Source organism: Drosophila miranda, chromosome 3, assembly GCF_003369915.1.
Source record: "Drosophila miranda strain MSH22 chromosome 3, D.miranda_PacBio2.1, whole genome shotgun sequence".
Taxonomy (NCBI): domain Eukaryota; kingdom Metazoa; phylum Arthropoda; class Insecta; order Diptera; family Drosophilidae; genus Drosophila; species Drosophila miranda.
Genome location: NC_046676.1, coordinates 8,161,192 through 8,186,846, shown reverse-complemented (window position 1 = coordinate 8,186,846; position 25,655 = coordinate 8,161,192). Strand labels below are relative to the sequence as shown.

General features: G+C 47.4%; 2 protein-coding genes across 24 annotated transcripts in view; one reads left to right on the top strand and one right to left on the bottom strand.

Moving 5' to 3' along the window:
- The window catches only part of LOC108159238 (potassium channel subfamily T member 2), a 102,677-nt gene extending 87,878 nt beyond the window's left edge, over nt 1-14,799 (top strand). For 4 of the 23 annotated variants that reach the window (XM_033392471.1, XM_033392467.1, XM_033392466.1 and 1 more), the window contains 16 exons: nt 794-943; nt 1,047-1,291; nt 2,308-2,682; nt 4,486-4,797; nt 4,863-5,013; nt 6,687-6,792; nt 6,859-7,074; nt 7,133-7,296; nt 7,359-7,470; nt 7,543-7,728; nt 7,802-8,008; nt 10,395-10,586; nt 10,977-11,182; nt 11,255-11,600; nt 12,588-12,776; nt 12,836-14,799. In XM_033392471.1, coding sequence (XP_033248362.1) covers nt 794-943; nt 1,047-1,291; nt 2,308-2,682; nt 4,486-4,797; nt 4,863-5,013; nt 6,687-6,792; nt 6,859-7,074; nt 7,133-7,296; nt 7,359-7,470; nt 7,543-7,728; nt 7,802-8,008; nt 10,395-10,586; nt 10,977-11,182; nt 11,255-11,600; nt 12,588-12,776; nt 12,836-13,123 — 3,445 coding nt within the window. In that variant the 3' untranslated portion in view covers nt 13,124-14,799. Of the gene's footprint in view, nt 1-793; nt 944-1,046; nt 1,292-2,307; nt 2,683-4,485; nt 4,798-4,862; nt 5,014-5,543; nt 6,091-6,686; nt 6,793-6,858; nt 7,075-7,132; nt 7,297-7,358; nt 7,471-7,542; nt 7,729-7,801; nt 8,009-10,394; nt 10,587-10,976; nt 11,183-11,254; nt 11,601-12,587; nt 12,777-12,835 lie in introns of those variants that run through there. The other 19 variants (XM_017292359.2, XM_017292360.2, XM_033392481.1 and 16 more) reach the window with 17 other exon arrangements.
- Nucleotides 14,800-14,965: 166 nt separating this feature from the next.
- Nucleotides 14,966-23,115, bottom strand: LOC108159240 (nidogen). Its single transcript, XM_017292364.2, has 11 exons — nt 22,249-23,115; nt 19,653-20,132; nt 18,213-19,586; nt 17,884-18,151; nt 17,611-17,753; nt 17,146-17,555; nt 16,923-17,080; nt 16,062-16,316; nt 15,829-16,003; nt 15,484-15,768; nt 14,966-15,430 (listed from the first exon to the last, which is right to left on the bottom strand). The coding sequence occupies exons 1-11, from the start codon at nt 22,489-22,491 to the stop codon at nt 15,166-15,168; spliced, it is 4,056 nt and encodes a 1,351-aa protein (XP_017147853.1). The 5' UTR covers nt 22,492-23,115; the 3' UTR covers nt 14,966-15,165.
- Nucleotides 23,116-25,655: the final 2,540 nt, after the last annotated feature.

Here is a 25,655-nt window from a genome sequence, read left to right as displayed (position 1 = left end):
TTCACCCCCTGGGCCAGGTCAACTGTTAACCAGTTAACACACATGCAAAGTCGTCTATCTGACGTGCGTCATCTGCTCGCCTGGATGCGTCCGTGCACCATAGATAGTCGGTATCGGTATCGGTTGGCTGGGCTGAGCTGAGCTGAGCTGAGCCGAGCAGGCCGCTTGACTGCCCATTCAGACTTTTTTCGTTCCTCTCATTTCTCGTTGGTGGGCGGCTAATTCGGCTCCGACGGCGGTTAGCTGGATGTTCACGCTGGATAAGGGAATTACGGCTCAGTCGGGCTTTGTATAGATTTGTATACCATTGCGCAGGTGACTGGGGAGAGAGGGGAGTACTGTACTGTACATTTGAATGATATTCGGGGCATCTTTTACACTTAAATGCAATCCCATGTAAGTAGTGCCGCTAAAAGAGGTGGGTGGGTGTATTCTGTACACGACATCGAAATTCAATTAAAATTGAGAATTTTAATTAAATGCCATTTGTGTCGTGCACAGAGTTCCCTTTCAGGAGGCAACGCAGACAGAGGGAGAGCCTTTGGGGGCACATGTGGTAACCGTGAATTAAACGCGGCTTTTAGTTTTCGCGTGCTGCGGTCGAGGCTTGCAAAGCCAAGTTAATCAGATGTCAGGCCGCACCAAACACCCGACACTCGCTGGGGCAGGTGGCACATGCTAATTGGAGGTTGGGCAAACCTGCCAAATGAGCCCTGACTCATGCATTTAACATGAGCCGTGTTCCACCTCAAAGACAACACCATCTCATTTAATTGTGCTTCTTCTTTGGCAGGGAGGGGCAGCAGTCTCCGGAGGAGTGGCACCGGCTGTACGGCAAGTGTTCAGGAAACGAGATCTATCACATTGTCCTCGGCGACAGTCGATTCTTCGGGGAGTATGAGGGCAAGAGCTTCACCTACGCCAGCTTCCACTCGCATCGCAAGTAAGTTTTGGGGTCCGGCGTCCAGTCCTACCATTCAAATATGAAATTTATGTTAAACTGCCAACAAAAAAAACCCCGTATTCTCCCCCAATCTCCTCCTCAGATATGGCGTGGCCTTGGTGGGGGTGCGACCGGCCGAGCTGCCTGAGTTCTACGAGGACACAATACTCCTGAATCCTGGGCCCAGGCACATTATGAAAAAGGATGACACGTGCTATTATATGAGCATCACCAAGGAGGAGAACTCGGCGTTCGTCGTTAATCAAAATCAAACATCGGACCCCTCCACAGCCGCCAAGGATGGGGCACCATCCTCCGCCTCTTCTCATCATCCAACAGCTGCAACTGGTGGGTAGAGCCTTTGGCTGTGTGTGTGTACTTGTGTGTGTCACTGTGTGTGTGTATGTGTGTGTGTGAGGATGGGTTAGTCCAGTGATAACCCCATAAACTACTTACAGCGAATGAATGAACCTTTATGTCCCGAATAAGCATTCGATACATGCATAAATAAATATGTATTTTTAAGCTTTCCATTTTTAGCAACAATTTCCTTGCTCTGTCTCTCTCTCTTTCTCTCTATCTCTCTGTCTCTGTCTCTGTTTCTGTTTCTCTTTTTCCCCTTGTATCTTGATATTTGAGTTGAGGCTGAGTTCAAAGTTTTCCTTTCTGGTATTCCCACAAGTTTTTCATTTCGTTTCGTTTGGTTTGGTTTGGTTTTGTCTGAATGAAACAAAAACCGCTTTCAATGTCAGTTTTGTGAGCGTGTCTGTCTCGAATTACGGTTATTAATGATATTCGCCTTGCCCGAACTTTGTTTTTGTAAAACTTTCCACTTTAATCGATTTGTTTGTGTTCCGTTTAACTTACGCCTTTATTAACCCTCCGAAGGAGGCTCACCCGCTTTGTTATGTTTTGTAGCTGTCTGTCCTCGAGGGCCGAGTAAAAACCGACTAGGGATGCTCAAAGGAGCGTCCACAGTTTTCCTTTAGAAGGAACTTAGCTCCTGTTTAATGACAATAGCAATAGTTATGGGCATTTTCATAACCTTAAATCACTTGGGATTGCCAAACTTTAGGTTAGCTTATGTCCATAACCCCTTCTCCCCCCACCCCCCACACACACTCACACTATCCCAGACACACACACACACACACACACACACACACTCATGGAAAGAAAACACACTCCCAAGCAATCCTTTTGCCCTCGTTAGTGCAGTGCAGTGAGAGCTCTCTGGGGCGGACACTCAGGGTGAATGTGTCCGCTGGCAGAGCTTCCACCGTACAGCCACACACACACACACACATTACCTATACACGCCCACGTAAACTCGTTTAATCGTCTAATGTTATGTGTGAATGTAGCCAATAAAACAATAACCAGAACTACATCATCGACTACAACAACAGCAACAACAGTACAAGCAACAACAACAGCAACAATAAGCACTACTTTCACATCATCAACATTATTATCAGCATCTACTACAACAGCAACAATAAACGCTGGATCTGCCCCGTATGCAGCAGCAGGGGCAGGGGCAGGCGCCTCCATTGCACCAGTGCCGTCTGTTTGTGTTCGTGTGCCCCATAGTCCCAGCTACGAGAGTGGCAGCGGCGCCACCGGCACGACCCACTTGCAACCGTATCCGCATCCGTATCCGCAAACGTATCCGCATCCGCAAACGCATCCGCAAATGCAAACTCCAGACAGTGGAGAGTTTGCATCACTATTTGTGCGTGAGTGTGACACCAGATCCAATCCAAACAACAAAAAAACCCTCACCCAACAAACCCCCCAAACAGAAAAATGAAGCAACACAAAAATACTTCTTTGGTCTTTGTCTTTTAACTCGTTTTTGATCTCACGCTCTTTATCCCTCACTGCCTCTTATAACCCTCATCCAGCTAACTGTCTCTGTTCCCCTCTAACTGTCCTTCTCTCTTCCTGGGTCTATTTGGGAGCCATCACCCTAACACTATGCAACAAGTTCTAGGAAGGGTCATCAAGTAGCTAGAGAAGGAGTCCACACTAGCAGCAGTTCAAGACTGGTCTCCTCCACAAAACTTACAAGAGATTAGAAGTTTTTTTAGACTGTGCAGATTTTGTACTGGATTGGCATGCCTACATGAACTGAGAAGAACAAATCAATGCTTCAAATGGACACAGAAAGAAGGAAGGGATTTTCCATAGTTAAAAGTTATCCTGTGTTTAGCGCCCATCCAGGCTTATCCGGTACCGATAGAGAAATTAATCTTGGTACAGATGCGAGTGACACAGGAATTGGTGGAGTGCTGCCCCAAGTAATTAAGGGACAAGAGAGAGAGAGAAGTTTTGTCCGATTGGGTAGAAGACCGAACTAGATCCGGCCCCCCTTAAAGAGCCCTTAAATAGCATAGCCATAATGCAAAATCGATTAGACTGGTATTTTGGATATCTTTATCGTTAAGGTATCATCAGCTTAAGAGGCTGTATTTTTTAATCCATCATTTTAGCAGCTATGAAAGTGCTTTTCTGTCCGATCTACTCCTGAGTAGCATTATCATATAGAGTACATTTGATATCGTTTTCTTGTACCATCTAGAGAAAAAGGTTTTCTTGTACTTTATGCGGTCCCTGGTGGCAGGAATCCAAGTATATTTCCAGAAAAGTGTCAAATTTGTTGCAAAGTGTTAACCCACGTCAAAAAACATTTCCGCTGCAGTCAAGGCTCACACACACACACACACACACACACACATACACTCTGTCTCCCTCTCTCTGTATTCTACTGGCTTTCACACTTAAATGCCACACCTAGCCACGCCTTGCCACATCTTCTTTCTATCCAAAACTATTTTTGATGTATGCTTCATTTTCTGGTTTCGCTGTTTTTTGCCTGTTAGCCTTGTACTTGTTCTCCTTCGCTCTCTTCTTCATCTGCCTGTCTTTGTATTTCCTTATTTGTCTTTCTGTTCGTATTGGTGTTCGTGTATGTGTATGTGTGCATGAGTATTCGGTGTCTTGAAGTTTCTTTTAATGATATTCCCACCTCACGCGGCGATTCCTGTAAATTACGTCATATAGAAATAGTTGAGCTTGTTGTGCACTCGAATTAAACTAGCGTGCCCCACCACCACCCACACCCACACCCATACCCCCGACCATAGCTCGGTACCCTGTAATTAAGTGTCCGGAAAGGAGAGAGCCAACATTTTGCCAGAAGTGCACGCTAACTAAACTGAAACACTTTGCCGAAAGTTTCCGGACAGTGCAGTCTGTCGCTGTATCTGTCGTGGACTTTTAATGAGTTGTTTTCCCTCAGGTTTGTCTTGTAGAACTCCCCGCCCATGCCCACGCCCGCGCCCCCATCCACACCCCCACCCTCACCAGCCCCTCTTTCTCTGACACATTTTCTTCGCTCAGCTGAAATTAGTGGACATTCGTTTTGTATAGCAAGCGCCCAAGTAGATTCGATTCGATTTGGTTCGATTTCAATCGATATCCGAATTGAGTTTATCGCAAGGTAAACCGGACTAACGGCATTCGTTCCCCGTCCTCAGCCTGCGATAATCCGACGGCTGTGATAATATCGGACTCCAGGCAGAACCTCAAGGACACGACGGTGACCCAGACGGCGGCCACCACAACCACAATAACCACAACGACGCTGCCACCACCGCCCATGACGATGGGCGGATCTTCGGGAATGCCCGGGGGCTCTGGCGGTGTTGGCCACGGAGTTGGCAGCGGCCACAGTCTGGGCACGTCGCTGAGCATCACACCAGCCACGTTGTCCACGGGGAACCATCTGGATGTGCCCTTCGGCAACAATCCCAATCTGCTCAGTCCGGACGTGCTTAACCAGCGGAGGGGTAAGTTGGATAACAAGCGGATAGCCGTATACATCTGATATCTGGTATATCTGATATCTGAGCAGGAAGCAGACGTCCCTCGATCCTGCCCGTGCCCGATATGTTCACCTCCTCATCGTTCACCATTGCCGGCAACGACGATGGCGAGGAGGGAGACGAGAGCGACGACGAGATCGACGATGAGATGCCCTGGCGCTCGCCCTCTGAGAAGATAGCGTGAGTATTCCACCCACCAGGATCCATCTGCCCGTTCCCCCACTTTCCGACTATCGGAGGCACCGTTTCCCTCTCCCTGTGTAGTGTCTCTATCTACATAGACTGTACCTCGTGTATGTATCACTAACTGTACTTTTTAGCAAACTAATTATTTCCAAAAGAAAAAAACTAATCCCCCCCAAAACTTGAATCCCCGTGTACATAGCTCGTGCTAGAAAGAGATTTGCAATTCAGAATGATCGAATAGGAGGAAGAGATCTATCAATCTATCTATTATTATTGGACAGTTCCAATTGAAAATCGGTACTGCTTCGAACATAGATATTTAAAGTACCTGAAACTATATCAAATGGGAGGAGGACTGACTCATGATCGATCATTCGGGAGTGTGAATATCCAATGAATGTTAATTTTATATGTTGTACTTAAGCACTAGACTCCCTACTCCCCACCCCGTCTCCCCGTAATTCCTCCCCCAACACATACATATATGTACACCGAACTAAAAGAAAAACGATAATTCGCCTCAGCTGCTTGGGCGGGCACTTTCCCCAATCGCGCACCTATTCGCTCATCATGAGCTCCTCGGAGGATTCGTATCAGCGCAGTTGCAGCTTTTGCAATGCCACCGCCACCGCTACTGCAGCTTCTACTGCTGCTGCTGCTGCTGCTGCTGCTGCTCCTGTCATGCACCAGCCGCCGCCCCTGGGTAGTCTAGGACTCCCTCTCGAAGAGTACTCCACTACGGAGCTACGCAGGCGCGCCATGAAGAAGAGTTACAGCTGCGACAGCGAGTGTCGCAATGACCTGGGCCCCAGACAGGGTCTGGGCCTGGGTGGAGGGACTCTGGCCATACTGGCGGCTCGAAGGAGGCAGCTGCAACGGTGCTGTTCCTGCAGCTGCTCCACCACCTCCTCCACCACCACGACTACGACAACAGCAGCATCATCAGCAGCAGCAGCAGCAGCCGCAGCAATGGCGGCAGCAGCATTTACATCGAGCAGTTCCGTTGAGACGCGTCGCCTGGCGCGTCCGGTGTGGGCCTCCGACTACTCAGGGTAAGTCTGGGGGCAGAGAACCATTCTACGGACGCCATTTGTTGAAGAGTTCTTATCGTTGTTGTTCCTTACTGTTGCCGTTGCTGTTGCCGTTTCTGTTGCTTGTGGAGTGTTTTGTTTGCCTGCCGCAGGACATCTTTTAATGACGCCCCCGTTTAACGTGGAAAAGCCGTGCATACCCGATACCCCTGCGAGACTCGTTTGTATCTGTGTGTGTTGATGTTGCAGCATCTGCTTTGCCTTGAGTTTGCTTGTTGTTGGCTTCAGTTGCATTCGTTTGCCGTGGACTTGTCGTTCTAGGAGGGAGTCATCCTTGGAGTCGCTCTCGGGTGGGACATGGACATGGACAGGGGGAGGAGAACACACGTGCAGTTTTCCATTTGTTAATTCGTTCGTTGGTAGTGAATGCTTTCACCTCGTTTACTTCGTAGTTTGAACCCGATCTCACCTCCCCACACACACCCCGGCCTGCGTTCTCTCTTAGTCAATGTCACTGCTCGAATCCCAGCACTTAGCTTAACCACATCCCCGCCACAACTCATCACCTGCTCTCCAGCCCGCCGATTTCCGGAGGGAGCATCACCCATATAACGCCACCTCTCGCTGCTATTTCAGCATTGTCAAGGGGTTCCCGCCCGTGTCGCCCTTCATCGGTGTCAGCCCCACGCTCTGTTTCCTGCTCAAAGAGAAGAAGCCTCTCTGTTGTCTGCAGCTGGCTCAGGTGAGACTCGGGACTGACGTGACTGACGGGGCTCCGTTCCACTAAAAACACGGTAATCCTCTACAGGTATGCGAGCACTGCAGCTATAGGAATGCCAAGGAGTACCAGTGGCAGAACAAGACGATCATTCTGGCCGCCGACTATGCCTCTAGCGGTATATACAACTTCATCATTCCGCTGAGAGCTCACTTTCGCTCGAAGACCTCACTCAATCCCATTATCCTGCTGCTGGAGCGACGTCCGGACGTGGCCTTCCTGGACGCCCTCTCCTACTTTCCCCTGGTTGGTATTCCTAATGCCACGCCACTTCACCGAGCTAACTCTTTCGTTTTGGGGACAGGTGTACTGGATGCTGGGATCGATCGACTGCCTCGACGATCTCCTGCGTGCGGGCATCACGCTGGCCGAGAGCGTGGTCGTCGTCAACAAGGAGCTGTCGAACTCGGCCGAGGAGGATTCCCTCTCCGACTGCAACACCATAGTAGCTGTGCAGAACATGTTCAAGTGAGTGCAGTACAGTACAGTACAGATTCGGAACCGGAATCGGTCCTTTCATTCCCTTACAGATTCTTTCCCAGCATCAAGAGCATCACTGAGCTGTCGCAGAGCTCAAACATGCGGTTTATGCAGTTCCGGGCCCACGACAAGTACGCCCTGCACCTGAGCAAAATGGAAAAGGTCCGTAACGAGTTGGCCCCGCCTGCCCCCGGCAGATGTCAGTTGGTTAATTTGCCGCTCACTTCTTTGCAGCGCGAAAAGGAGCGTGGATCGCACATCTCGTACATGTTCCGCCTGCCGTTTGCGGCGGGGGCCGTGTTTAGCGCCTCCATGCTGGACACGCTGCTGTACCAGGCCTTCGTGAAGGACTATGTGATTACGTTTGTGCGCCTCCTGCTGGGGATTGACCAGGCCCCGGGCAGCGGTTTCCTGACCTCGGTAAGTACCAGCGGACAGCCGCTGACCGCCTCCAATGGGGTAGATAATGGAATCGAGTGCCTATGCCCGACAGATGCGCATCACCAAGGAGGACATGTGGATACGCACCTACGGCCGGCTCTACCAGAAGCTGTGCTCGACCACCTGCGAGATACCGATTGGCATCTACCGCACCCAGGACACCTCGAATGCGGACACGTCACATGTGAGTAACTCGCCGGTCGATAGATGGGGACCCTTCTCGGCCTTCGGCAGGCATTGTGTGCGCTTGCGTCCATCGGTGAGTCCAAAGCAAAGGCAAACAGCAACTCAAGATTCGGGCTTCAAGCTTCCAATCGCCTCCTCCTCCTCTTCCTTCGGTCTTCTGGGGCTTTCGGGGCACGCCGCTCCAGAGACAGCCCCGCCCCATCACTTTCTAACCCTACTAACACGCTCACTCACACAAACTCACACACATAGCCTGTCTATCTATCTCTCTCTCTCTCTCTATATCTCTCTCTTTCTCTGTATCTAACTCTATCTCTTATTCTGTCTCTTGCTCACATATTCGTATTTCGAGTTGCGATTAGGTACACACACCAGAACAAATCGAAATTAAATTCAAGAAAATAATCGAATCGAATCGAATCGAACAATTTTAACCTTGATTTGCCTATTACCGAATTGAGTTCTCCCGTTTCCCAGTTAACGCCTGATCGTAATTTTTGTTTTAGTCTTCGTTTCACTATCCCCGAGTTGGTCTTTTGTTTGTACTTTTGATTTCTCAATCACACGCTTACGCCTTGATATTTTCAATACTACTCAACTGCATTTGGGTCTGAAGTCTGTCTATTCATCCTAAAAAGTTGTGCATTATCTCCAGTTTCGTTAAGTGCATAGAAAACATGTAAAGTCTTTCTCGCTCTCGCTCTCTCTCTCTCCTTATAAATATATACATATATATATCCAAGTATATACAGTCTTTTCTCCTATTTGAGTAAATGGGAGATCTTTAGATTTATCAAATATACAATATATACCTCCTAATGCTCGATGCCACTAGCGGAGACTCAAATTAAACTCCCCCATCAAAAATCAAATCGAATTATACATATATACATTAAGTACATATGTATGTACCTGTACATATACTCTCGTATAAATAATGCATAGCGTGCTGATTTTGGTTTCTGTTTCGATTCTGCCTACCGTTCCCGTCCCGTAACCTATATAAATTTTTTTTTTGTTTACTGCTAGATCCCCGTCTATTCCACCCTCGTTTCCTTTTTGGCTTAATTTGCTGCAGTAAAATCATTTTTCATTCGGCTGAAACACTGAACGGATCCCAATTACCATATTAAAGAGTTGTGTGAGCATTCCTGATCAGGTCAATCAAATTACTTACAAATTACACATACGACCCGTTGAACAGTTCAAAAAGAAAACCGAAACAAATTGAACAAAAATTAATTGCGTTTGTATTGGACCTGACGCACACGCACGCAGTGAGTCCGCCCCGCCCCCATATCCCCAAAAAATATGATACGATAAAAAAAATCCAAAGAAATACCGTAAATACCGAAAATACCAGCTACACTTCATACAATCTCATACCCGAATCCGTATGCTTGCCCCATTAGCCGACCGGCCACCAATTGTGTATCCACGTGTGTGTGTGTGTGTGTGTGTGTGTACGTGTATGTAGAACTAGCAGTAAATACGCCCCTCCGGGACTGTGGTAGCCGTTGTAGCTCTCTATGTTTCTATATGTTTCTCTATAGGGTCCTGCGTGACCTGTTGGCTGCTGCATGTTTGGTTTTTCCGACTATAATTTGGTTTTCTGTTCTGTTCCTGTTTCTGTTTCCGTTTCTGGTACTGTTTCCGTTTCCGCTTCAGTTTGTTCGGGCTTGTGTTGTTTGCATGCCACTTTTAATTAGCTGATTGCATTTTCTTGTTCTGTCAGGCCTTGCCAGTCCACTTGCCCACTATCCTTTCCTCAAACTCATTTTGAAGCATGGAAAATTCTACCAATTGTTCCTAGTTTTGTCGCCGGTTTGATATGGAGCTCATTAAAAAACCAATACGAGTTGTTAGAGGAGAAGAAAGGAAAGAATCAATGGTATAATTGGCAAAAATAAAGAAAAATAATTAGAAATTTCATCAGATTAGAGAACCCTGAAAAATATAAGAAGAGTATTTCCCACAGCGGAAATTTATTCTTCGCAAAGCATCCGCCTAGCGCTTGCCCCGCACTTTTTTGCTTAGTGTTTTCTTCTTTTTGGTTGAGAAACTTTTTGTGTTTCGGCTTCTTAAATCAATAAATCGCGTCAATTAATTTCGTTAGGTTTTGTTTTTAATAATTTAAATGTGCTTACGTCCATTGCTTGGAAAATATGTTCTGTTCCACAGCATGTTTATACTCGTAATACATAAATGTTAACTTTTTTGCTGTGGCCAACACCAACACGAACACGAACACGAACAGAACCAACAAAACACCACCACCATCACACCTCTCTCGCACACACATACTGCGAGAATACATACATGAAAACGAGCACACAGAGAGCAGTGAGAGCAATTTGCCATTTCAATTAAAAACCAATTAAATATGTAAATCATTTTGTGTTTAACCGAACCTCATCGAAAAATTTGCATACACCAAAAAAATCCATGCCATGCCCCAGTACGACGAGGAGACTGGCACGCCCGACTCCACCAAGGACTCCACGGAAATGCTGCGCGGGGTCACCTACCGCCCGCCGTCCTCGGCAACAGGTGGGGGCAGCAGCCCCAGCTTTCGGGCCCCGTCGCAGCCGCAGCAGCGCCAGAGGTCGGTCAACTGTCTGGGCGGTTGCTCGGAGCGTAAGGGATCATCTGTAAGTAGTATTCGATTCGAGAGCACTTTCCATTCCCACCTCTACTCGACGCGACCCGACCCGACTCGACTCAAATCTTGTTTCTGTGTGGGCTAAGTGGGTTACCGTTTATCGTTTACCGTTTACTGGTTGAGGTTTAGGTTAAGGTGGCTAAGGTAGGTCGTCTTGACTCGTCCTATCGCTTTTGCAGCATGAAGTTTTGTTCTACTAGCATGCCTCACAACAACTAAAACAACTACCGCTGATGGCCACTGGTCAACCAATCATCTTCGATCATCGATCATCTCAGCAACAACACTCACACAGGATCAACCAGAACTTTAATATACATTATCGAACATACAGAGAACTCCTCTCCACTATTGAGTAAACGATGGCTTCCTCTTTTAGTACTCCATCAATCTGGCCGACGAGGCCAAGGACAATCATGCACAGCAGATCGAGCGCGCGGAGATCGCCAACCTGGTGAGGAGTCGCATGGAGTCCTTGAACCTGCCCACCAACGACTACGATGACGTGAGCGAGAAGCGGAACCACTTGTCCTATGTGATAATCAACCCGAGCTGTGATCTCAAGCTGGAGGAGGGCGATCTCATGTGAGTCCAATCATCCGAGCGGCAGGACCACCATCACTTTTCTCTACCACATTTCACATTCTCATTCCACAGCTACTTGGTGCGGCCGTCGCCGTTCTCGGCCCAAAAGACCTTCGAGCGCCACAATTCGCGTCGCAAGTCGAACATCTCGTTCTGCTCGAACATCAACCTGGGCGCCACTTGTGGGCCCCAGATGCAAAACATGTCCAACACCGCCGTCGGGGCTGGGTCGCGTCGCGGCTCCGGCATCGCCGGTTTGAACCCAATGCAAATGCAGAGCGTTCAGACTTTGGCCGGGTATGGATCATCCTCGCAGCGCTGTACCCCACCGATGCAGCAAATTAAATCGAATTCTCTTTCTCTACCCGACAGTCCGACGGTGGTTGGCAATCAGCGTGGACGGAGTAACTCATTGCGGGTTGGCTATTATTCCTTCTTCCACACCCACACGTACACCACCGCCCCACCCCCCCACACACCTCTTCCTCGCTCTCCCCCCCTCTCTTTTTCTCTATGTTTGTTGATTTAACTCACGTTCCTCTCGTTGGTTTGTTCGATTTCCGTTAAGATACACCAAGAGCTAACTCTACGGTCTCCAAGGTCTAAGCATATCTGGCTGTAAATCATCTTCAAGAGAGTTTCTTGCTTATTTTGTTTATCTATTTCTGGCTTTGGGTTCATTCAAAGCAGTTAAGCGCACAGTTGTATCTACAAATTTAACACACACATTAGATACATAGATACATAATGTATTTTACATATATTGCTGTCAGAACAAAGATTCATGCTTATACCTTGGGCTTTGCCTGCGGCCGCAGTGTAGACGCTGTCCTAGGGAATGTAAATTTGGGCTGGCCATGGGTCTTCAGCTCCAGTTCGCAGTCCATCACACACCTCGTTATCTTAGTTAAGTTTTTTTAACAAATTGGCTACAACAAAATACATAGAGGCTCGGTCCGTTCGGGCCAGCACTTGCACTCACACACTGAGCATCAAAATTCTCGTATCAAAGTTAAGCCGCAGAACACTCTACCAATCAGCACGGCAGCCACATCAATAGCAGAAGCAGAAGCAGCACCGGCAACATCCAGAAGCACACCACTGCAACAGCAGCAGCAACAATCCCTAGTCATAGTATCAACGCAGGGCTTGACCCAGAATCAAAGACCTCAGAATCCTATCAGAACCAGAGTCAAATGTAGATCATTATGTCGGCAGGAGCGAGCAGAAATTCTAGATTTTTGTCCCTGTGTTTGCTTTTTCAACTTCAACTGCAAGAATAGCCAATTTGTATGTGTATTGTAATTGCGTTTTGTTGGTATCACAAGCACCTGCGCTGGGTTTTCTCCCCTCACTAATCGCCAAACACTTGCGTGGATATTTCCTTGCTCCTCTGTCCTTGCAGATCGACAACGACATACTGCTGCGTCGATCCTCCTCTCTGAGGCAAGGCCTTCCCAGCGTGGGCGTCAGTCATGGCCGGCGAAAGTCCTCGCTGGAGGAGATCGGCATCAGCCATTTCACGACCCTGATGCAGGCCACGAATCACAGCAACCCCATCAAGATCTCGCTCAATGGCAGCATAGGCATGGAGGTAAGTTCTCATCGCGCACAGATCATATGAATCCTATTGATGACTAACGCCTGGGCTAGAATCAGATTTCTCTCCAGGTCACCCCGCCAGAGGAGCCCACACCCATGCTGGGCGTGCCCTGCATGATGGGCGGCGGTGGCGGCGGCGGCATAAACCCATCCGGGACTGGATCCTCAACTAGTGGCATGCTAGGGGCTGGCTCTTCGCTGGCGATCAACACGGCTGACCTGGGGCCAGGACCCAGCACCTCATCGGGGGCCTGTAGCTCCCTGCAGCCCCAGGACTCGCTTGGCCCCCAGTCGTCGCAGGTGTCGTCGCCGCAGCATCTGCAGGGAACGATTGTATGATACAACCTGATGTGGGGGCGCCGTCTCCGCTCCTCCATGTCAAAGAACAAATGGATATAGAACACGGCCGGCACACACAGACACACGCGTAGAGATAAGTTCTGAGAGTAAAAGTATTAGGAGAGACCAACCAACCCACCCCCAACGTCTGTGGTGTGCGTCCCAGTCCCTCTCCCTTTTAAGACGAGCCCTGCATAGGGAAGGGTTTAGCTACGGATATAGTGCGATAGATTACCATAGAGTAGAAATGTCTATAAGGAACATGCATATAGTATAGGAATAATTACGAGTATATGCTTTATAAACAACAAACAACACGCAACAAAAGTTGAGGCAAATTGTGTTTTGGGAACAAGATATGTAGTTAAACTATTGGATAGATTGGATGATGATTTAGCTAACTGTACATATATATCTGAGCCTAGTTCTAAGTACCCGATTCGTTTCTAGCATATCCGAGGAGCATAGCAAACTATCAAATTCTCAAGCCCCTGTATCTGTGTGTACCCTAGGTATATCCCACATATACATATGCAAGTCCTATTCGGATTTTGGTCGGCTTAACTTCCTCCCACATACATATAATATACCACATATAGATACTTGTCTGAAGGTGCTATCAATGTCATGTACTATACACATACACACGAAAAACATCCCAAGTTTTGTAAAACTCTTTGAATTGTTTTACACAATTGTAAAAACAAAGGCAAATGAAAGAAAAACAAACTAAACAGGAAACGGTTTTCATAACATAGTTTGGAACGGGCTTTGGTATACTCTAATGCTTTACGAAACCAACCAAAAAACTTATATATACATATAGAAGCAAGGAATTTGTATATATACACTGTATATTAGAACCAACCAACATTCAAGGAAGCATTAAAAGAGCAAATCTAAAACAACTATTAGAACTTAAGAATACCATACGGAATACGGAATACGGAAAACGCAAAACAACAGAAGCTAGGATCTAGAGCTTAGAGTTATTCTATAGTTAAGAGTAGTATCCACCTAAATACCATACATACATACCATACCATACCTATAACGCCGACACATCGAGAGTGTCGGCCACTGTACCAAATTCAATGAGCTATACACACACACCCCCGTAGCATAGTGTTAGGAAACGCAACCCCAACTCAATTGAATATTTCGAAGAAACGTCCCAATTATAGAGCCTCTATAGGTAGTAGCTAGAGCAAACACACATCCCTACACACACTTGAAAATGTTAGTTAAAGCACAAAAAGCAGTTTTTTAAGGAAATTTTACTCAACATTGCCGATGACGGTGAGGGTGAGGAAGATGAAATGCATTCCAGTGTCTCAAAAGAAAGCCTAGTTAAGCATATGCCTGTCACAACAGATACTTATTTACATAGATCTGTACAAACCAGCATTCATATACCCACTGTATGTACTTAGGTGAGAATGTATTTGTGTAAGAACTAGCACTTAGATCGAACCGATGTCTCAATGTACAAAAGATAGATAACTAATCCGCATCTGGCATCTGGCATCTGGCACCTGGCATTGGCATCATTAGAGTTTTAGTGTGGACTAGAATATAAACTTGCTGTAATATTTATCGATGCTCTTTAAGGCATGCCGAACAGAACTCACAATAAACTCAAAATATATAGTTGGAAATATTGTATTGCGAACGAAGTCATTTTATGTTCTGAGCTGTATAATAAACCGAACATAGTAGTTTGTATTCCTTTATATCCTGTATATCTAGCAGTGAAACTTCGATATCAGACTATTTGTTATGTGACTAACAGAGTTGTTAGAACCAGGTCTTCAAAAGCATTGCCAAAAGCTAAGCTCTTAGTAGTGTTTAATCTCTAGACCCACGTCGGGTGCTTACTTTTATTTTATTAAGTTTTGAGTAGCTTTACATAAAATGGCACACAGGCATTCCTAGTTAGTACATTTAATTTAGTTAGCGTTTCTTAACTCATTGTTTCTTTGTGTTTTTGGTTCTGTATACGTATCGAAAAATAATGTCAATTTAGTTGAATATTTATTGACTTAGTAGCCGGGATAGGGCGATGGCTGCAGACTGCAGCCGGTGGAGGCGCTGGTGCACTTGCAGCTCTTGCCCGAAGGAGCCTTGCGGTTCACCAGACAGAGCCGGGCGTCTGTGCAGCCGCCGTTGTTGATCTGGCAGGGGCTCTGGTACTGCGGACAGTTCTGCTCCACGACCGTCATGCCGTACATCTTGTGGCTGCCAAAGAACGGGGTCTGTATTGGCTTCTGGCGGGTACCCAGGGCGTCCACGCTCTCCAGTTTTTTGCTGGAAAATAGCTTGGTTAATTCTTTTCCATTTGAAGGTTAAGAGGTTCTCACGTAGTCCAGTCGGTCCAGTAAAACTGATCATGGGTGAAGGTGAGGCCAAACGGATAGGACAGCTCGTTGGAGATGGTGCGGGTCTCGCGGTTCTGGGGATGGATGCACTCCACTTTCTTGCTTCCCGCATCGGCGTAGCACAGCTCGCCCGTGTTCTCCAGCACTACCAGAGAGTTCGGCAGGGTGACAGCATCGTGGCCCAGCAACAGCTCCCGCCCAGTGCCGTCCAAGTCAGAGAACTCAATCTTGGGCGAGGAGCGGTCCCAGTCCGACCAGAAGAGTTTCCTGTGAACCAAGAGGAAGGTCAGAAACGTTGATCTTCGGGTGTCTATCGTCATTGCTTACTCTCTGTAGGGATCCACGGCAATGCCGCGGGGATTCACCAGCTGCTTGTTGATAACCACCGCACGCAGCGTGGGATCGTCCAGGCTGGCCACCTCAATGGTGTCCTTTACGGAGTCAGTCCAGTATAGGCGACGAGAAATGACATCTATGGCAATGCCCTCAGGAGACTCGATATCTGGGCGATCAGGAAATAATAAGCGCAGCTCTCATGGACCTAGTTAAAGCCATCTTACCAGTGGTAATGAAGGGACGGGCGTCGGTGCCATCGTACTTGGCACTCACAATCTTCTTGGCCGAGATGTCGCCCCAGTAGACGCGACCCTCCACGCAGTCCTTGTCCAGGCCGATGGCCATCGAGGCCACCGATATGGGCAGAACATTTCGTCCGTTGAGAGGTACTCGGACAATGACCACTCCCTGGCTGACGATGAGGAAGTCCGAGTCATGCTGCTGGCGCTCGAAGCAGGTGGAGCCGTTTCCATAGAAACCTGGAATTTAGGAAAGGCAATTGGGGTTGTTTAAGTACGTAGCTCTGGAAAATCATGATCCCAGTAGTCTCCACCAATTCTCTCCATTCATTCTCCATTCGTAACTCAGAGTTCAGACATTTTTCTTGGCTAAATCCAAAATTTGTACAGTTTAATTTTCAATTCAAAAAATACTCCTCCGACACCCTTTCCTTAATCTGCCAGGATGCGTCTTCTCCGGACTCTGCTCACGAGGATGTCGCGCATGGGAGGCATTGTCGCCGGGCGATCCTCGACTCAGAATCAGGCCGCCGGCTCCAGAGTGAAGCGCCGACCGACTACGGGCAATACTTTGGTAGATCGTCGCTTCGCACAGAACCTGAGCGGAGATCTGAAGAAGCCAGGCTCGTCCTCTCTCGTGTCGATGCGCGAGTTCTTCATGCATCCCCATACTTGGGACCGCAACAACGGCTACTTCAACGTGGTGCTGGCCCTGTCCATATTCGGGTTCTGCTTCTTCAACTCGTGCTCCCCCAGCGAGGAGAAGGTCGCCGCAGCTAACGAACTGGCCCCGCCCAAGAAGTGATGTCTCGGGAGTGGAGGCGGAATGTGCATCGGAACACTCACCTTGATTGCACGCGCAGACCAGGCCGGAGTTGGTCGAGTGGCACTTGGCGTTCATGTCGCAGAGCGTGGGGTTGTTGAGGCAGTTCTGCTCCTCGATGCACACGTAGCCGTCGCCGTGGTAGCCGGCGATGCACTGGCACTCATAATTCGCAGGATCCCTGGAATCGCAAAATTCAAATAAAATATACGAATGACCCCCAGTTCTGCTGCTGTCCGAACTTACTCGGTTGGCTCGCAGGTGGCATGTATGCCGCAGGTGTTCCTCACGTTGCAGGGCGTGGGTTTGCTCAGGCACCCCGCCAGTGCGTCCCCCAGATAGCCCTCGAGGCAGTCGCAGTACTGGACGCTCTGCACCGAGTCCCATTTGCAGATGGCGTTGGAGCCACAGAAGACGGCCCCGCAACGGCCGGCCGGCACACACCTGTCGCTCACATCCCGCTCGTAGTCCTCCTGACACTGGCAAACGCCCGAGTCACAGAAGGCGTTCTCCCCGCAGTGCTCCGCGGACTCGCACTCCGGCGCCAGCTGGCAGCGGTATCCATCGCCCTCGTAGCGGCGCTCGCACACGCACTCGGACTTGCCCTGTTGGTCGTTGTAGTTGCACGTGGCATGGGCGTCGCAGATTTCGGGTTTCTGGAAGCAGGCGGAGTATACTGGACTGCTCGATCGGGAATCGACTAGAACTTACAATAGCGCAGGAGTCGTCGATGGGCTCACAGGCGTAGCCGTCGCCGCTGAAGCCGGCGTTGCAGGTGCAGATGTGCCGCAGCTCGTGCTCGTACCAGACACAAGTGGCATTGATATGGCAGTTGGCGTCCACATCGCAAGGAACTATAAAGGTAGTATATTAGTTACCGAAGGAATAATTATACAACCACTGTCCGGAGTAAAACATCTTCTTATGTCCTTAACATTGAAATCCAACCATAAGCATATCCTAAGTGTGAAGGATATCACTCACCCAAGTCTCCATTCTTCTCCAAATCGGCATCCAGAGTATAGCGACAAATCTGACCATCTTCGGAGATTAGGTAGCCCTCCGGACAGCGACAGTTGCCAAGAAAATCGCACGACGGATCCACCTCCAGCTCCAGCAGGATGGGAACGCAGCGTCCGTGCTCCCAGGCCTCGTCATGGCCGCACAGATTGGAGCACTGGTACCCATCGCCGGAGAAGCCTTCGCGACAGGCGCAACGCCCCTCGTAGCAGTCGGCATCGGGTGAGCAGCGCTGGAAGGAGGGTGAGAGAGGTAATCATTGGACAGTAAGCGGTGGGGCTCCTCTCACTCACATAGCACTCATCCGAATGTGTGGGCCCTTGTTCCTCCTCACTGGGATAGGGGTAGGGATAGGGGTTGGGATCGGGATTGGCATTGGCATTAGCCTCAGACTCGGAATCGGTCTCGGAGCTAGGTTCATCGACAACCTGGTTGGCAGGGGTGGAGTACTCGATGTTGTCGGCGGTGCTGTCACTGCTGTTGGACAGGCACCTGTAGCCGTTACCCTGAAATCCCTCGGAGCAGAAGCAGGTGAATCCGCCCTCGTTGTTCTCGCACAGAGCGTTCTCGTCGCACACATGAGTACCCAGGGCGCACTCGTCCACATCCACACAGACCTCGAGGCCGCGCTCGTCCAGCTGGGCCGCGTAGCCGTGGCGACAGTCGCAGCGGTAGGTATCCTCATAGGGCACGCACACGGAGTTCTCCACGCACTGGCCAGTGCCGTCCGTGCAGGCATTGGACTCCGCGTCCACCCCGATCTTGCTCATGGCGCTTATGCGCAGCGCCTGGTCACGCTCCACAAAGTCCAGGGCGATCTTGGATACCTTCTGCATGACGCTGGTGTCGGAGGGGTCCGCCTCGTCGTCGCGCAGACAGCTCTGGTACAGGATGCGTTGGTCCACCTGGAAGCTGATGACGCGCTGGTCGTCTACCAGCTCAAGCTGGTGCGTCTGCACCGATTGCAGCTCTCCGGGCCGTACGAAGCGGTACTCATCGATGTAGTCGGGCAGGTGGAGAGTGGCGCCCGACTGGATGGTCGGCACCTCGCCGTAGATTTCGATTTTTACGGCCAGCTGGTCCCAGTAGTTGAGGCCCTGGAAGGTCTGGTTCACGTGCAACGTTTCTCCCGACTCAAACTGGATGCGCGAGATGTGCTCGTAGTCGCCGCCCGTCAGCTGGTAGCCATTGGAGGCTCCATTCACCGACTTGGCGAAAAGCCAGGGCACGGTCGTGAGCAGCGGCAGGATCAGGCGGATCTGAGCTCCCTGCTCCACGCTCAGCGGATTGATGGTCGTGTAGGACCTGGCATCGGTGGTGACAACGTATGATTGCAGCTTGGCCTGCTCGTCGACTGGCCGGCCATTTAACTCGCCCGAGAGCGTGCCCGTCACCCGGATGGGCAGGTCGTTGGCCAGACAAGCCTTTCCGTTTCCGTAGAAGCCCGGCTCACAGGCGCAGCAGTATCCCTCGGCCTTGTCGTGGCATTGAGCCTTGTCGTGGCACTGATGTCCAAGAGCTTGGCAGCTCTGGGCCAAAGCAGGCGACTCTGTGCGCGTCTCGGCGTTGTCGGGGGCCCGCACGTTCTGCTGTGCTGTCACCGGAGCCACCTCGAACAGCCAGACTCCGGACACTCCCAGGTTGGTGCTCTCGCTAAGGAAACGGGCCTAAAACAGTTAACAGAATACAATTAGAGAGCCATCTCCCCCGAACAAGTACTCTCTTGAACTTACATTCTCCGATCCGGATCCGTTGAGGCTGTAGTAACGTCCGTCCTCAGCCACGAACCCAGCCTGAGCGCGGATATCGGGCAGTCCATTGCCCAACGACTCGCCCTGGAGCCAGTTGAGGCCGCCCTCCGGGTAGATGAACTGCACGAAGGTCTGCTGCTCATTGGCTATCAGGGCCACCTGGAAGGTGTTCACTTTGTCCGTCTTGGAGTCGAAGTAGCCTACGTTTTGCCAAGTAGCCACAACCACCTGTTCCGCCTCGAACGCGGCCTGTTCGCTGAAGGCGTAGCGCACCAGCTGCGAGGCTCTGTCCAGGGTGGCAGGGTCCTTGGTCTGGAATAGAGAGACGGAGGTCTCATCCCCACTGTTTGATGTGTCCACGTTCGAGTAGAAGGCGGCTATCGAGGGGTACTCGAGTGGGAAAGGCTGGTTCAAGTACTCGGGGAATTCCACGTTGAACGTCAGGATTCCATTGGTATTGATCTGTGTAAAGGAAACGGAGGCAAAGGAAATTAGGAAGTGCGCATCAGGGATCACAATCGGTTCAAGTGGCAGTACTTGGCTTCCATATGGCACTTCAAAGAGCCCTCTCCGCCGCCTCCCCTGCCATCCCATCCCATCACCGTGAAGTGCTAACGGGCCACTTAACTCCGAGCGGGAATTGTTCTCATGGCGGAAAGCAAACACCAACAAACCATTAACAAGGCGGCAAATGATCATTTGAAGGGATGCGATAAGTGATCTGAGACGATCGCCCTCTAACTAATTGAGTCCCTCCCCAGAAGCATCCACATCCGCACTCCTCTGGCTGGAATTAGTTCGATCTAGTTTTTCCTACTTCAGTTGCAACTTCATCAGCATCAACATTTACCCAACCCCATCCCCAACACCACTCCGTTCTCTTCATTCTCCATCCTCTCGAGCATATGCAGCGATGCATTGTTCTAAATAAACAACAATTTTGTTTCTAGCAGAATGGATTTGGAACACAGGTGTTCGAAATGTGGCTCTAAAGCGCTGACAGGCCCCATGCATAAATCAGATTGCACTGTTGCGCCTCCAGATAGCCGGCACCACGGGTGCACTTCATCTCTGCGGGCCGTTGGCAATGTGTTGCAATGTGCCTGGACTGGCAAATGGTTGCCAAAGCAAGGAATCTGCTGGGGCGCTAGGAATTTCGGCATCTTGGCAGGTGATTTGTAGCTGTACAGATTCCATGATCTTCAAGGGGATGCCACAATTGGAGCTCTCCATATTTGTTGTTTCTACGCAATTTGGTAAATTTTAAGAGTCTGTGGTAGGCTTTTGCTTTTAATCACATTTGTTTTCCAGTGAAAGACAGTCCGAAATTCCTTAATCGTCTAACAGAACAGCATAAGAGCCTCTACCAATGTTTCACATCGAGAACAAACCAGGAGAAAAATGAGACGGATTTCCCATTTCTACATTTCTAATGTAGGAATCATTTCTTTTAAATTGGAAAATTCTTGAAACTATGAGTAGGATACGATCCCTAGAAAATAAACTGACAACCGAAAGAATTAACAAAATATAAATATGCGGAGCTCAGTCTCTTTTGATATTCGAAAATTGCAATGTGCGGGCAAACAAATTCTTATCATGAATATAATATGTACGATTACTATATGTGTATACCTATGTCTGAACTTTCGAAAGTATCTAACCTCTCCGGTTATTCACACGATAATTGACGATTGGAATGGGGAATATGACGAATCTATTTATAAGATTTTGGATTGGCTCCGGCAATAATTAAAGTCGAACGCTTTGGAGCTGCTGTCTGACACTTCTTCGCGACTACTCCCGACAGGAATTCCAATGAAATTTATGTATTCCTTTGGCCATAATAAAAGGCGGCGTTCCGATTCTGTGCCGCGTGCTATTTTTCCACGTCAGACACATAAATTCAGTTAATTAACTAACAAATACAAAGCACAGCAACAACAAAAGAGAAAAGACAAATACGGTTCAAAAATAGGCGACACTCTCGCACTCTCGACGCGGAGAACTCATAATTCTCGATGCCGAATGCTGAATACCACTCAGAACCGAAATGCTCAGGAACTTTGGCAGATGGCCAAGGCGGCACAGCGACATCAATGGGATGGGGGTCCGGTTCGCCTAGGCTTTCGGTATGGACCACCCTCAAGAGCGTGTAAATTGTACGTGTGCGATACCTCGACTCGTATCGAAAGACATAGATGTAAATTTTGACGCTCGTGGGTGCTGTGTGGTGTGTGGAAATCGATGTCCGTCCTTCTGTCATGTTTTGCCGAAAATTAATGTCGTCTATAAATACTCGCAACACAACAAAGCATGCTCTATCAACCGAAATAGAATGACTGCCTGCCTGCCTTACTGACTATAAGCAAGAAACTATTGAACTGTTGAATATTTGCATAATGATTGACCGCTTATCATCGATCGAGGCGGATGGGGGATCGGGGATCGGGGATGGACGTGGATGTCTTATCGGAAACTGCAAAAAAAATTCATTCAGCGCAGTGCACAATCTTCGAGATACTTTGTAACCTGAATTCTGGAATCTAAAATGGGGCACTGGAAACACTCTACTCACATAGAGCTGCTCGTACTGCTCGCCATAGAAGCTGATGGGCTGCTCCAGTTGCAGGAGGGTACGTTCGCTGTCGCCCTTGGGCAGGAACTGGATGCTGCCCGAGGAGCCGTCGTCGACGAACTCGTACAGCTCATTGGAGCGCAGGCTGTCCAGATAGTGCTCGTACTGTCCGCTGACCAGGATGGAGCTACAGCACACCACCAGCAGCAGCCAGGAACACAGTTTGCTGCTTAAGTACATCATTGTTTCGGGATTTATGTGTTTATGGATTAAGTGCTAGATTGGATTTTTACTCGAGAGGATTTCACAATTTTGCCATCGGCATTTTCACACGGACACGCAGCACACACCAAACCGAGACGGGACCGAATTCTTTTAACACTTTTGCTTTCGCCCCAAGTTTGATCCAAAAATATAGAGGATTTATAAATAAAGTGCCACTGGCCGCACCGCACTATCTGCGTAGACTATTTTCTATATTCACGTCTATGCCTATGTCTATGGCTATGAGTGCCTATAGTTTGTCAGATTTTTTGGAACTGGTCGCTCCAAGTGGCGACTGTCTCCTGCGCCTCCTTCTGCTTCTTGCCTTGTAGCTTTCGATTGCTCTTCACGCGGGCGAGACCGAACGAACCGCACGCTTTGACAACAGAATTTCGATTGACTCTCGCCGCTGCTGCCCTGTGGATTCTTCGGGTCGGGTCGGTGCTCGTCTAACCGTTACATGCGGCACAGCGCTCCCTGTGTGCGTGCGAGTGTGTGTCCGTTCCGTTCCCGTTTCCCTGTGTGTGGATGCCACATAGCGAGAGTGCTGCAGGCAGTGTTGCCTCCAGGCAGGCTGCTCCAATTGCCTTGGGACAGAATGCTTCGGTTTAATTCTTGCGCTTCGAATAGCATCCACAAACGCCAGAAGATACAGAGAGCGCGATATGCCGATGAATGATTTTACTTTATGTGCTATATATGTTCGGAGAAACAAAAGCACGGAATCACATTTTAATTTTTTTGCTATTTTAGAGATTTTTTAAATACTAATTTTTTAAGGTTTTTTAGCTTTCAGCAGAAACAACCTAGAACAAATAGGAACAATAGGAAACTTTGGCAGCCCATCGGGGAAATATTTAAATATGGCGTATTATAAGAATTAATCGTCATACCCTTTCATGAACATCTACTAAATCCCCTCCCAGTATGAAACTTAGAATCAAAAGAAAATAAATATAGTGAAATCATAGCTCGCAAATAACTGTTGATACTTTCGGCGTGTCTGATAAAAACCTCTCATTTCGATCACATTGAGAAAAGCGACTGAAAAGACACGATCAAATCTGTTTTTGCTCAACTCAACTATTATTATAATAGTTATTGAATAAAAATCAAGAATAACAATTATAATAATAGTTATTGAATAAAAATCAAGAATAACAATTATAATAATAGTTATTGAATAAAAATCAAGAATAACAATTATAATAATAGTTATTCAATAAAAATCAAGAATAACAATTATAATAGTAGTTATTGAATAACAATTATAATAATAGTTATTGAATAAAAATCAAGAATAACAATTATAATAATAGTTATTGAATAAAAATCAAGAATAACAATTAATATAATAGTTATTCAATAAAAATCAAGAATAACAATTATAATAATAGTTATTGAATAAAAATCAAGTATAACAATTATTATAATAGTTATTCAATAAAAATCAAGAATAACAATTATAATAATAGTTATTGAATAAAAATCAAGTATAACAATTATTATAATAGTTATTGAATAAAAATCAAGAATAACAATTATAATAATAGTTATTGAATAAAAATCAAGAATAACAATTATAATAATAGTTATTCAATAAAAATCAAGAATAACAATTATAATAATAGTTATTGAATAAACATCAAGAATAACAATTATTATAATAGTTATTGAATAAAAATCAAGAATAACAATTATAATAATAGTTATTGAATAAAAATCAAGAATAACAATCATAATAATAGTTATTCCATAAAAATCAAGAATAACAATTATAATAATAGTTATTGAATAAAAATCAAGAATAACAATTATAAAAATAGTTATTCAATAAAAATCAAGAATAACAATTATAATAATAGTTATTAAATAAAAATCAAGAATAACAATTATAATAATAGTTATTGAATAAAAATCAAGAATAACAATTATAATAATAGTTATTCAATACAAATCAAGAATAACAATTATAATAGTAGTTATTGAATAACAAATATAATAATAGTTATTGAATAAAAATCAAGAATAACAATTATAATAATAGTTATTGAATAAAAATCAAGAATAACAATTATAATAATAGTTATTCAATAAAAATCAAGAATAACAATTATAATAATAGTTATTGAATAAAAATCAAGAATAACAATTATAATAATACTATTATTCACTGTGAAATACTTTTTACCCATAGACAGAGGGCCAAATGTCTTACTAGGCTGGGCTGGGTTTCCGACCAAACACGGATGCGCCCAGTTAGTTAGGGCGTTCCAATTCCTACGAATTGAACTTCAGGCGGCACGTGCCGCTTGATTGCTCTTGCCCCTAAATTTCCCATCTCGTCCGAACTCCCTAACGCGACCGCATGCCACCGTGAAGCGCCGCCATATCGAAATGGAGCCTCTGCCTGGCACACAGACATAGAATCCACACCCATTCCCCATTCCAACCCATCCTCCATTCCGGAGTTCTGTTGTGCGAGTCAAAAATAAACAAATGGGGACTTCTGAGCCAGCGGCAGCGACGCAACGTCTGCGCCTTGACTGATGACGATCGTGTGTTGCCGAGGAACTGGATATGGAGCTGGAGGTGGAGTGCAGGGAGCGGCAGTTTGACTATTTATGATGTATTTCTCGGTTAATTAGTTGCAGCTGAAAACAGACGGAATGGACGTGGGATGTACGGGGGATGGGATGGCGGGCATGAGGCAAAGCAATGCTTCCGCATGCATTTGTGAGGCATCGTCATCATCGTTGCTGTGGGCATGTCCAACAAGAAAGTGCGTGTTTCGGTAGTCTACCATATTTTTGCTATATTTGGAAGCGTTGAACATTGTGCCCCGCTTGATCGGTGATGGATGCCTTCGCCTTTTCATCATTTATCTTCGAGTGCTGCCGCATGGGCTAATGGAAGGGAAATGCGTTCCAGGAACTGGAGCGGAACGACGACGCTGCCACTGCACCCGTGATGCAGTCTGCAGACAGCAAACACATGATCTCATGATGCCGCACTTTTGGCTGGAATAATTAAACAAGTAAATTAAGCCACAAATTAAAAACCATCAAATTTTACGCCAAATTACACTTCCACTCTGAGAACTCTGGACTGAAAACCGAACTATAAAAGCCCCCGCCCCACTC

What these genes read in the sequence shown, in the direction of transcription:
- LOC108159240 (XM_017292364.2), bottom strand. Translation starts at nt 22,491, where the DNA reads ATGATGTACTTAAGCAGCAAACTGTGTTCCTGGCTGCTGCTGGTGGTG. An exon ending in TCGACGACTCCTGCGCTATT is followed by an intron (nt 17,556 to 17,610) that starts GTAAGTTCTAGT and finishes GCCTGCTTCCAG; the next exon opens with AAACCCGAAATCTGCGACGC. An exon ending in GCCACCTGCGAGCCAACCGA is followed by an intron (nt 17,081 to 17,145) that starts GTAAGTTCGGAC and finishes TTGCGATTCCAG; the next exon opens with GGATCCTGCGAATTATGAGT.